The sequence below is a fragment of the Falco peregrinus genome, chromosome 3 (genome assembly GCF_023634155.1).
Source record: "Falco peregrinus isolate bFalPer1 chromosome 3, bFalPer1.pri, whole genome shotgun sequence".
Taxonomy (NCBI): Eukaryota; Metazoa; Chordata; class Aves; order Falconiformes; family Falconidae; genus Falco; species Falco peregrinus.
The window spans coordinates 71145643-71158271 of NC_073723.1; the positions used below are offsets into that span (position 1 = coordinate 71145643).

At 50.4% G+C, this 12629-nt stretch overlaps 1 protein-coding gene across 3 annotated transcripts in view; it reads left to right on the top strand.

The window, feature by feature from the left end:
• CARMIL1 (capping protein regulator and myosin 1 linker 1) overlaps positions 1-12629 on the top strand; it is a 241305-nt gene that overhangs the window by 199525 nt on the left and 29151 nt on the right. For 2 of the 3 annotated variants that reach the window (XM_055799396.1, XM_055799397.1), the window contains one exon: positions 4-1054. In XM_055799396.1, coding sequence (XP_055655371.1) covers positions 4-140 — 137 coding nt within the window. In that variant the 3' untranslated portion in view covers positions 141-1054. Of the gene's footprint in view, positions 1-3; positions 1055-12502; positions 12574-12629 lie in introns of those variants that run through there. The other variant, XM_055799395.1, reaches the window with a different exon arrangement.

Here is a 12629-nt window from a genome sequence, read left to right on the forward strand (position 1 = left end):
CAGCTGCGAAAAGAAGCCCTGGGCAGCAGCCTCATGAGTTCCAGGAAATGAAGCAGAGGTCCTTAAGTAAAGATGGCCATCAGGGAAGCAAGTCCAGTGACTCTGGTGAAGAAGCAGATAAAGATTTTATTTTTGTTTAGCAATCAGTACAAGTGCTTCGTAGCGTAAGAGCTTTTCATAACAATCAGGGTACAGCAATCAGCAGCCCTTCTAGCCAGCTGCTCTTTCACAACAGGTACATTTCCATGCAGAAAACCTGATCTTCCAATTGTGATTTACAGTGCACTCCCTTGGCATTGATTCGGTCCTTAATTTCTGTTCTGTACAATGCAGTCAGTCCTTTCCATGCCTTTGCTAAAGCCAGCGATTCTTTCATGTATTCTACTTGAATTTCTCTGAAGCAGCTACAAAGAGCGCCCTGCATTAGGGCATTTAGAAAGCAAAGCAAATTAACTGGACACTGTCTTACACTAATACACTGTACAGCAGGTAATGTGTTGTACTGCTGAATGTAAATGTGTCAATCTGCACGTGACTTACCTATAAATATATTCTTGCGGTATGCAATTGCACATTGTAATTATATTAAAAGAGCACACTAATAAAATAATTTGTATAGATTATATATATTAAATGCTTGGGTATGGTTTTTACCTTCTCCCATAGGGAACTTCTTTCTTCCTGTTCTCGTACTGTACATAAAACTCCAACGCTTACATTTGTGTACCGTCAAAAAGCACAACAGAGAAGGGTTTGGATGACGTATAATCATGGTATGCTTCCACATTCATATATTAATGTATATAGTTGATTGGAATGAGGGCAACTGAAATTTTATTAATATTGGTGTTTTCTAGAGGCCTTCCTCAGTTCTGTCTGCATATTAGCTTCCTTTCAATGTGTAATTCTACGAGAAAAATAGTTCAACATGTAAAAACATTTCAGCTTTTGAGGGAGGGGGTGCAAATTTCACAGCTACCCACTTACATTACAGGTTGAAGGGATTTTATTCATATGTATATTTGTAACAATAAAAATGATTTTACAACTGAAATAGTAGTCTTTGTTTTTACGGCACTTTTTGTGGTCTTGATGGTCTCTGCTCTTTGAATGATGGCATTGTGTCAGGTAGACAAAATGTGCAGTGAAGAAAACCCCCATATAATCTTTTTCTGCTTCTAGTGAAATGTCTGTTCCTGCTGAAAGGGACACATACACATCATCTTCGTAAAACTGCTGAAAGAAAATCTCTGCTATCTCCTCCCTTGGGATCCTTCAGCAAAGCAGCCTTCATATGAGCAGGAAACACCTGCTATCTAAATTCTCTATTTTGGTTCTGTAGGACAGAACAAAATTGTTTTGGTAACTCTCCCAAGAGCAATTTCCCTGACCCTGCTGCGGCTCCTTGCCTGGGTAGAAATGCTCAGTTACCTGTCTGTCAAATGTCCTTCTGTCTGATCCCTGCGCACATACCTGCTATTGCCAGTTCTATTGCAGTATAAAGGGCCATTAAGTCAAAACAGTAGCCTTTTATACCAAAACATCTCAGAAGCACTTTGTAGAGGTTTATGTCTCAGAAGTAGGCTACAAGGCTGAGGAAAAGAGGTCCTGAAGGCTTGATGTTCATACCTGGGATTTGCACTGTTTTGAAATTCTGCATTTGTCTAAAGTTAAGGGAAAGTTCTCCATTTTCACATACGTACATTCTTGATTTATTGAGCATCAGTGAGAACAAAAGACAAATGGCAAAGAAAAAACTTGAGATAGTTGTATTGGAAAGGAAAAATAATCCAGTCATAAATAAACTGCAATTTTTTTTTCCCATAGGATATGGAAAAGACAACTGTCTGATTAGTGTAAGTATGCAAGAAGGGTTGTCTGAGTTGTTGGTTTTGTGAATTTAAGAAAAATTAACACGAAGGTTTGTGGTATTTATAAAAAAAAAAGACTGACTTCCAATTGCTGAGAATTTCTCTTAACTTGTGCTTGATATCCTACTCACTAGTCATCATGTAATGAGTAATCATGGCAATAGCGTGTGCCCATCACCCTGGTATCAGTAAACCAAAGACCATTATGTCTGAAATGCTGGATACAAAGTATGTGTAAGGTAAGGAGAAGCTATAGTGCTGTAATAGTTCGAGTATAAAGATTTCAGTAGCCAGCAGTGTTTTTCCATAGTAGTTATGGAAAGCCTTTCCAGTCTTTATTTCAGCCATCAATGTGTTGTGGGTAGGCTGAGTGGTGGAGAAACAACTTTAGGGGAGTGCTAGTGTGAGCTCTTGGAGATCTGGGGTTAGTTTTTGTGCGTCTGTGGTTTTGGGTGTGGGGAGGAGCAGTAATTTTCATTGCTTTATTATCTTTCTGCCTGGCAAACCCAGCACTGTCAGCCCCATTGCAAAGAATTCACATTGCATCCGGAGTGCCCCCGTTGTACCTCTTCTACGTTTGAGAAATGGTGACTTTTGTTTTCAGTATCTTGAGCACATAGAAGCCTGGGTAAGTGCCAGCGTTTCGGGGACGTAGCAACCACTGTAGCTAGCCTGGTGCCAAGCCAAGCTGGTTGGGAGGTGTGGGGGGTCTGGCTCCAGGGGGCAGGGGAGGTGCTGCCTTTTCACAAGCTGTGGCCCCTCCAAAGCAGATGTGTGGCTGGACGAACCCTCCTTGTTTCTTTTGTTGTCTCCCTGCCTGTCCCAGGCTGTCTGCTGCCCTAGCAGGGTGAGAAGGGTTCAGCTGCTTTGATGGGATGCCCATGGCAGAGATCCCTGGAGCTCCTGGGAGGCTGCCACAGAGAGATCATCTAGTGGTACCACTGAAGACAAGAGCTGTTAGTTGTTGTCCCAGGGCATCCATAGCATTTTTGAGTATCACCGATACTCTGTGTTCCTCCCTGTCCCACAGCAGGCACTGCCCAAGCACCTCTAGCTGTGCTGGCAGTGGTGGGAGCAGAGGTTGGCAGGGGAGATGTGGCTTGCTCCCAGGCATGCCACCAGCCTTCCTCTTGGAGCCAAGGGCATCTCCGCAACACCATGCGCCATGCTTCATAGTCTGGCCACTCTGAAAGGGCTCATGGAGTCCAGCTTAGCTTATGTCCAACAGGACAGTTTGGTCCCTAGGCCATTGCTGGTCTTGGGCAAGACAGCAGCTGCACGTTGTATTTGCTGTGCTTGGAGGTGACAGCGAGGTCCTCTGCATCCCTCCATGCACATGAGCTCATGTCCCGTGTGACTACATCAGGTGAGGGACCCAGCAGCCCTGGTTACCCCGTTAGAAATGCTGCCCTGGAAGGGGTCCTAGTACCAGCATCTCTGGTCAGAGCTGCACCTGCCTGATCCAGCCTTGAGGAAATGCCGCGGAGAAGCTCTCTTGGAGGGAGCTGCTCTGCCCTTTCTGCTCCTAAATCTGGTTTTCAAGTTTTCCCATTGAAGAATTTCACCCGTATACATAGCAGGAGCACCTCTCCACCTGCAACGTGCTGGAGAAGGGCTGCAGCTGCCTGCCAGGCTCCAGCGTGAACTGGGCTTACACCACGTCTGTTCCCACTCCCCGCTAGAGGCTAAAATCTGGCTGATAGATCTTGAGCATTTTAAAGTTTTCCCTCATGTGCAGTAACAACAGCAAATAGCTGCTTTCTAAGATGGAAGCAGCAATTGTCTTAAATCCCCCCTCCCCCTCCACCAGAGCCATCCAGCTGTGGTGAGATCACCTGGGAGTTGACGTGGTCCATTAGTCACAAATCGGTGCGACCCACCGCACTTAACTGGGAGCTGCCATCAGCGCAAGCTCTTGCTTGCTGCCAGTTATTAATTGGAGATGTGGAGATCGTTTCTCTCCTCTGTTGCACAGGGAAAAAGTTACTGAGAAACGTTTTTAGGAAAATAACCAGAAAGCTCTGCTCCTGTTTGAAAAGCTGCTTTCTTGTGGTCATGAGAGCGCCGTGCTGCTTTCCCCGTGCCCGGGGGTGCTGGTGCTGGGTGGGCTGGGCTGTGCCCGAATCCCACCTCTGGAGGTAATCCACTGCCTGTGCTGAAGCTGGGGAGAGGTTTCAGGTAGTGACACTGTCCTGTGGGCCTCCTGCAGCTGTGGCCCAGAGGATCTCTTAACAAACACAGCACAGGTGAATAGCAGAGACTAGAATGCCAGGCTCTTGCCGATCAGGCCTGGAAAGCAGAGTGTCCTTGTAAATGGGGAGGATGAAAATTGCTGCATAAACACGTGGTGATGGCCGCCTTTTCCCTTCAGATGTAGATGACGACAAAACCCAGTTGTCTGAATCATTCCCGCTCAGCGCCATCAGCCCCGGCCCTCCCTGCGAGCCCTTCCCGTAGCTCCAGGCAGGCACCAGGGAGCTGGTGCCCAGGGCCTCGCCACCCTGCCCCTGCCCAGCCAAAACCCTCCTGACTCCTTCAGATGTCCCGATGGCTTTGCCAGCGAGTCTCTCAACCGTTACAAACCAGTCACTGGATAATTAAAATGCCTTTAGTCTGTCACATAAACGTTAACTTGTGTCCTGCTAAAGAGAGAAAAATGCTGCCTTGGGTGGGCCTCCACCTCCCCATCCTGGATATAAGAGATGATGGGAAGATCTGCCAAGCACCTTCTCAGCTTTCCTCCTCATCCCTGTGCCCATCCTGCTGCAGTCCCGCATGCCTCTTCCCAAAGTGAGCATCTCGCCACACCACAGCAAGTGACTCTCCACCTGAGCCTTCACTTGTGCCTGACGTTTCCACCACCATCACGAACCACAGGCACGGGACCCCACAGCAGCCAGGGTGGCTGCCCCGGGGGGGGCACAGAGGGGTACCTTCATTTTTGGTTGAGAGCAACCAGCTTCACCAACTGCACCTCACTTCAGCAGGCACTGCCGACAGCTGGCAGCTTAAAACGCTGCTTCCATCACTGCACATGGAAATCTTCTTTTCCCTTCATGAAACTGAGATCTCCCTGGCTCTGAAGGGCAGTTTTCCAGCCTTAAGGATTTGCTGGCAGTGTTGAGGCTTCAGTGGATTTGGCCGTAGGACTCCTGCCATGTTGTGCTCCCCTCCTGTGCCCCATCCTGATCCTCTGGGACACAGGCATGGGTGGAAAACTGTACAGAGCACCTCAGCTGAAGGCACGTGGGCTGCAGGTTTGTCCTCACAGGGCTGCTCCTCATCCTGGCACGCGGCCGGGCTGTTACAAGGGTAGAAGGACCGCGTGTCATCAAAGGCAATACTTCATCTTGGAGGCAATGGTTTATTTTAGTTGTTTACTTTGGCTGTTTGTTTATTTGGGGTTATTTTGAGAATTGCTGAAAGTCTAAATGCTCCTGGGTTGTCCTTCCGAGGCTCTGAGGTGGGGAGCTAAGCCATGCCTCTGCAGCAGGGGCGCCTGTGCTGAAACCCAGCAAAGGACACAGAGCCACGTGTGATGTGCTGTTGGGAGCTCCCCAGCAGGGTTTGTGTGTCCAGGGACCTGGGAACAGGCATCTCAGTGGGGTGAAGGAACACATAAGTGCGGTCTCATGGTGAGCTGCAGGGCGGTGAAACAGATGGAGTGGAGTAAAAGCTGATGGCAAGTCCCTAGAAAGCAACTGGGGGGTGCCGCATCCAACAAGAGACATCCCAGAGGCTCCAGGGTCACACGCAGTAAGGGAAGGGGAAATCCCAGCTGGTGCAAAGAGGCTGGTGCAGGGCAAGGGCAGAGCTCCTGCCTCTTTTGTGAGGCATGGAGGAAGAGAAAAAAAGGGAAGGGGTATCGTCTTCTCTGTCTCTGCCAGCTGAAATGAAATCTCTTAAAGTAGCCATTTTCCTCTGTGTTTGGGACAGGGCTGTCAGTTCTCTATCAGCACGCGGCCAAGGACAAGCGGGTCCTTGGGACGAGGTGCTTGCCTGGGTGGGAACAGGGACCACTGTCCTTACCCTGCCCTGGGCAGCCTGTGGCAAGTCCCTCCACCTCACCATGCGTGGGCTGCCAGCTCACCCGGGACATCCCACCTGTGTTGCTCCTGCTGCACCAGAGTCCCCACAGGGGCAGGGGCTGCCACTGCTGTAGGGGTGCAAACTCCCCCAGTGCCAGGTACCACAGAGCAATGGCTGTACGAGCAACAATGCTCAGTTGCACCAAGAAGTTGAACAGTGAGACCCTGTACTTTCAAAAAGAGAGAAAACAAAGTGTGAGTGTCTGCACATCCGATGAAGGGGAAAATGCATTTTTTGGAGGTGGCTTTCCAAGGGCTGTGCTATCACAAAGCTTGATTTCTTATGCTGTATCCCACAGCAAACTGAAGAAGAGGCTCCTGCCAGTATGAGGAGAGTCTTTTCCCAAAATAAAAGCCACTCTGCCTTTGACACCCCTACACTGGCTGTCCTGGGGCTGTATTAGATGCAGGTTTCAAGTGTTTGAGAAGCCCTGTGTGGGAAAGCAGTTATGCTGCCACAGTCCCTCCCAGACATGTGGCGGGGTCCTCAGGCCAGTGCCACTGTCCTGATGCTGCTTTGGCAATTTGCGATGAGCTCTGCCAGCCGACCCCAGCCCTGATGCTTTGGAGCTTGCTTTTTTCTGCTTTTCCAGTAAGTTGAACTGAGGAGAAGAAAAGCTGCGTGGGAGAACAAGGGTTTTAATTAGATTGATACCAGCCAGAGAAGACAGGAGAGGGGCTGCTAGCTTGGCAAATCCAATTTGGTTTCACTGAATGGAGAAGTAAAGTTAACTCTGTCGTCTCTGCTCAGCATCTCTCCAGGGGTGCCTCCTTCCCTTCCTGTTTGCTTAGGTGGGTCAGACCCAGTGGTGGGTAGGGGAGAGCCCCATGGAGGTTATATGGCCCCCGCTTTATTTGCACAACATTACATTCCAGCTGAACACTGAAATAATGGAAGTCATTAACTGTAACTGAGACTGCAGCCACTGGCTGGGTAGCATTGAGCAGCGTGTGGCTGGAGGAAATGTCAGTTTTTCCTTTGGGAAGTCTATTCTTAGATCCCATCTGATGGCCTGAGGCCTGACCCCTCGCTTCCAGCAGCATCCCAGTGGGAAGGGATTGGCTGCGCTCCCATAAACTCATGGGATCGCCACTGCTGGTCCAAAACAGAGGACGGAGGACTGATGCCTCTCAGTCTGGGGAGCTGCAAGGGGAAGGCTGGAAAAACCTGGCCTTGGTGGGAATCTGTGAATGGGAACATCTGCAGGACGGTTGTCCTCATGTCACATCACATCCATCAGTACTGGGACCTGGACTGCCAGCACACCTCCACACACCCCCGCACCCCCGCACCCTGCACCAGCTGAGCCAGAAAGGATGGAGCCAGGATCCAGCCCGGTACAGGGATGAAGGATTTGCTGAGCAGAGGAAGAGATGGAGCTGGGGGGGAGGGAGGAGGGCATCCAGGTTGGAAGGTGGGGGTCAGGGTCTGTTGCTAAGCTGCTTGTACCCGTCTGAGGGTGTGGTCAAAAAAAAGAAGAGCCTATTTCTTTTCTGCAGCAGGCAGTGTTTTATCTCTGATTTGATCTCCAGGCAAATGGTAGGGGGATTCACTGACTCCGTTATTTCCACTTTGTTGTGCTTTCAGTTTGTCTTTCATCTGCTTCTCCAGCATTTCCCTTTGCTCACAGACCCCTCGCTGGGTGGCAGCGCATCATCCCCACCCTCCGCAGCCCCATCTGCATACAGCAGCACATCTGGCACTCTCGCTTCCCACTGCACTGGTGCAAATCGGATGCCAGGGAAAACGGGTCACACCGAGAATCTGGGCTTGGGCTTTCTGCAGGACCCAAACTACCTGCAAAACACATGGTCAGCATGGTCAGTACTGGAGAAAACAGTGATGGGTGCCAGCGTTGGCTTCCTCAGTGCCTCTGGTCAGTGCAGAGCTGAGGGTAGCTGAAGCTGTTTGATGAGGAAAATTATTTCCAATTATAAACCCATGTCTGCATCTATTGGGAATTACCTTCTGAAACGGTGAGGGACAAAAGTCTCGCCACAAATCCAGATGCTGATTCTTTTGATTCCCTATTCTGGTCATGGAAACTCAAATATGTGACATCAATACTTTGAGTCTGGCCCAAAGAATAAGGCATTTGTCATCTGCACCCTTTTTCTGTTTCCACATCAGCAATCTGCACTTCTATGCATGTTTTCCCATTTACAGTTCCTTGATTAAGCCTTTCTACAAAGCTAGCCCAGCCTGGGGCTTGGCCACATGCTCCGTACTTTGGAAAAATTGCCATTATTTAATTTATTATCTGCATCAGCTAAATAGTACGGCATTGCTGGTGTCCCCCAGCTGGAGGGCTCCCTGACCCACAGCAGGGCCACATAATGACCGTGCAAATGCTGCTGGCATCAAGGCACCTGCCAAAGCACGTTCATTTAAGAGCCAAATGCCTCTGAAATCAGGGTGTATCCAGGGTATTTTCTCCTCATTGCAGACGAGAACATCTTTGTGGGACTCCTCAAGGCAGGATTTTGGGAAGGGTGAGGGGTGTACTGTGGAAGTGCCTGCTGGGGAGGCTGGGAAGGTGCAGAAGCCACGTCAGAGGCTCCCTGAGCAGGAAAGCAAGGGCTGGTATCCACCAACAGAAGTCCACCAGAGCTGAAAGGAGGGCAGAGTTACCAGGAATAAATTGTTCATTTCTACTTCCTAGTGAGTCTGTCTTAGCTGTATCCCAAATTTTTGGTTGCATTTTTCAGGAGCCTTGCAGACCACAGAGAAAAGAAAACAAGTTTTCTAGAAAAACAGCTATTATTATACTTTTTCAAAGCTATTTTACATGTTCAGATTCACATTAAAAATAAAGAGTATTTCTTTATTCTTTGATGTCTAATTGCCATAATCTGAAAATAAACCAATAAAAGAAATATCTGAACTAATGACCTGCCATCACAAAGCCTTAATGGAAAAAATCATCCTGACAAGTATTATTACATTAAAGCCATTTCTGAACTTAAGAAAAAAAATAAAGGGACAGTGCTGTGGTCTTTGAAATATGTATCTTTAAAAATCTATTATGGTTTGAAGCAAAATAATTCAATTGTCTTCCCCCCACCCCCACCCCCCTTTTTCAGCTTTTCAAAACACAGATTTGAGTTCTTCTACCTCAAGCGTTACTACACAGTGCAAAGCCTGAGCCAAAGAAGTCCTTAATCAAAAGCATTCCCTACTTTTTAAAATACTGCCTACCTTTAATTCTTATTTATTCCTTTAAGGAAATAAGGCAAGGAAGAGCAGCTGCTTGTTTGGTACGTGAGCTGCACACACAGCAGCTATCTACCATTTGTTGCTTTAAAACTAATAGCAATAGATCCTCAATTCAATGTGCTGCTCAAATTTACAGTACTCTGCAAAAAACCTGCAAAACCATCTGCTTTGAGCTGAGGGTTTGGGTTTTTTTCATTCATGCTTTGCTGTGCCGAACCCCATTTTATCCACGCAGTGGGATGGCCGCATCCTCACCACAGCCTGGGCTTTCTCTCAGCTTACCTGGTTCCAGTCACTTTGAGCTAAATTTGTGCAATTCCACCCTAAGACCCCTCAATTCATCTTGTGCGATGCATGGAGGTGCAAAGCAGTTAAGCTATGTATCTGTGGGGTGGCCCCTATGTCTATAGGGTATATTGATGGAGAGTTTGGGGGGGGAGCAAATGCATAGCTGGTGCAAACAGGTGAGGAAGCCATCACCTCTGCAGCTTTTCTTCCCGTTTACAAGCATGCTCTGCTGCTGTGGGAAAGCAATGCCTTTCTCTGCTGGGGCAGACACTGGTGGTGTGTGGGAGGACAGGGATGCTCAGATGGGTGGACACATATCATCCACACTCTCGTGCACAGGTAACAATGAATTTTTGTGAGCTTTAAGCATTAAGCTTTAAGGTCTTTTTTTAATCTCCAACCTGAACCTGGTTTCACAGAGGTTGTGTGAGTTCCTAAATAAAAATCAGCAGTTTAAATAAGGTGATGCTTCTTGCCTGCTCTTCCTCCTGTGAGGGCATGGGGGAGAACCAGCTGTGACAAGTTCTTCTCAGCACCCGGAGTTTTGCATCAGTTCCTATAAAACTTCACTGTCTCTGTCCCTGTTGAATGCAGGTTGCTTCCCCTTGCAAAACAGGCATAGTATCTACTCTTAAGTTAGTTTTGTTAAGAATATTTTTAGTAAGAACCTAGTTGTCATGACCATACTACCAAGGACCCATGTTGGTTTCAGCCACAGTGATGCTTTCCAAGACCAGGTTACAAACCCTGCTAGAAACTGATGGGCAGCTCTTTGCTAAAAACCTAGATCAGAATGCTCCCTGTCTGGGGCAGATGGGCTCTGTGCCCAGGGAAGAGAGATGGGGCCAGAAAGTGGCCTCCATGCCCCACCGTGCCATGGAGCAGCACCAAGAGACCTCATCCCACTCAGGAGCTTGGGCAGCTCCTGTGGGGCAGGCGAGGCCACCGCTGCCATGGTGGGAGGCACTGGGGAGAAGGGGCTGCAGGGGAGGTTCCGTGTGGGAGCTGTCACCTTGCGGCCAGAAATGCTTTTTGGCAGCGAGGCAAGGAGGGTCAAAGAGAAACCTGTGGAGTGGCTGGTCATGCCAGCAAGGGACTTGTGCAGATGTCACCTACACATTTATACTTTGCTGTGTGTTGTTACCTATTGAACAGATGCTCCTTTCCTGTGCTGGGGTCCCCCATCTGGGCATGCTTATGAAACCTGGGGGCTGCTTTTAGCCTTGCTGCCGCATTGACTTCCTGGTGATCATTTTTCTGGAGTCTAAAGGTGGCCCTGGGCTGCCGGCCAGGGGACCCTGGGACTGAGCTGCTCACAAACTTCTGCTTAAAGGCATCAGCTCCATAGCACCTCCTGTTCCTTTGCCCACTGGAAAAACTGGACATAGCTGTCATAATCTCTCTGAAAGAATGTAATTTGCATACTTGATATTTCCTGAGTAAAACGCAACTTTTTGTTCTTCAGAGCTTTTTATTTTTTTTTTCAGTTCAAATAGGAGTCTGCTCAGGCAAACATTAAATGCTTTTTAGAAGTCTTTTCTGCTCTGCTTCTGAGAGCCTCTCTAAAACAACCAGTATTCGCATAAAATCCAAATGTACATATTGAATCAAAAGCAACCTGGAAAAACTACCTGTAAGGGATCTCAAAGGAGATAATAAAGTTGCCACAAATGATTCTGGGAGCACACACGCAGACACTGAGCCCAGTCCAGGCACCTGAAGTCATGGCAGATGAAGATACAGGTGACACTCAAAGCACATGTAGTGCCAAGCAGGACCATCATGGGTATAAATACCAGCCTTGGCCAGCACTGAGCCCGCTGAGCCCCGGGTTTCTTCTTTTGGTCAGCACTACAGGAGGAAGAGGGTGTAGACATCCATCCACCTTCGTGCCGTGGCTCTTCATTCCTGCTGGGAAACCCTGCTGGGGGCTGGGGGGATGAGGTGCCCCGGCTGCTGCTGCGGTGCCATGAACCGAGGAGGAGGGGGGTGACGGCTCCGCAGACTTCGCTGTTGTTGCTGTTGTTGCCCCCGGCCGCCACCTCTTCTCTGAGCCTCGCCTTTCCCTCCAGCGCTTCTGCTTCGTTCCGGACTTGGGAGGTTCTCCGGCTGGCTGCAGGCCGTGCGCGTCGGGAGCTTCCCCAGCGCACCCGGGGGGCTGGGAGCCCCCTGCCCAGCGCCCTGCCCGAGCGCCCCCTCCCTCAGACACGGGCCTTGCCCCGGGCCCGCCCGAGGCACCCGGGGCGCGGGCAGCCGGGCGGCGGGGCGGTGGGCCGGGCCCCCGGGGCCGTGCCGGTGGCCGGGGGGGGTCCCCGCTCCCGCGCCCCCGCGGGGCCGCCCCCGGGGCGGGGCCGCCGCCCTCAAAGCCGGGGCCGCCGGCGGCAGCGCGCAGAGCCTGCGCGGGGCTGCGCGGGGCTGCGCGGGGCGGGCGCCGCCGGCAGCACCATGGAGAGCGGCACCGCGGGGCGCCTGGACGCCGCCGCCTTCCTGGGCGCCTGGCGGCGCTTCGACGCCGACGGCAAGTGGGGCCGGCGGGGGGCGGGGGGCCCGCGGCGGGGTGGGCGCTGCGCAGAGGGTGCCCACGCGGTGGGTGCTGAGCTGGGGCCGGAGGGTGCCCGTCCGGGGGGGTGTCACGTAGGGGTCGCGCATGGTCCTGCAGGTGTTTCAGAGCCCCCCCCACCCCCCTTCCTCCTCATCCCGCCCTAATACCAGGTCTGAAAATCCCCCCTTTCACTCCAGAGTTTTTGCCTTTTCATCATCTTCCTGTTCCTTCTGCCGTTCCCTCTCGTGGTCCCACTTTGCGGGTTATTTTCCTGAAACTTTTCTGTAAAGAAAACTCCTCCGGGATCTGCACATCACCTTGCCTGGCACCCACACCGATGTGAACCGATCAACTCGAATAGGACCCCCCCGGGCGGGCAGGCAGGGTCCCCAGCTGAGACCCCTATCGACCTCAGCTCCCTGCGCACAGCCCGTGACACGGCCCCCAGAGCTCCGGCAGTGCTGCCTGACCGTTAACATATTTTGCTTTTATTTAGACAACGGTTACATAGAAGGGAAGGAGCTTGACAATTTTTTTCATCATCTCCTGGAGAAACTGGGACCAGAAGTAAGTACTGCGCCGCGTTAGTTGTGCATCAAGTCCAAGCGAAAAGGTCATTACCT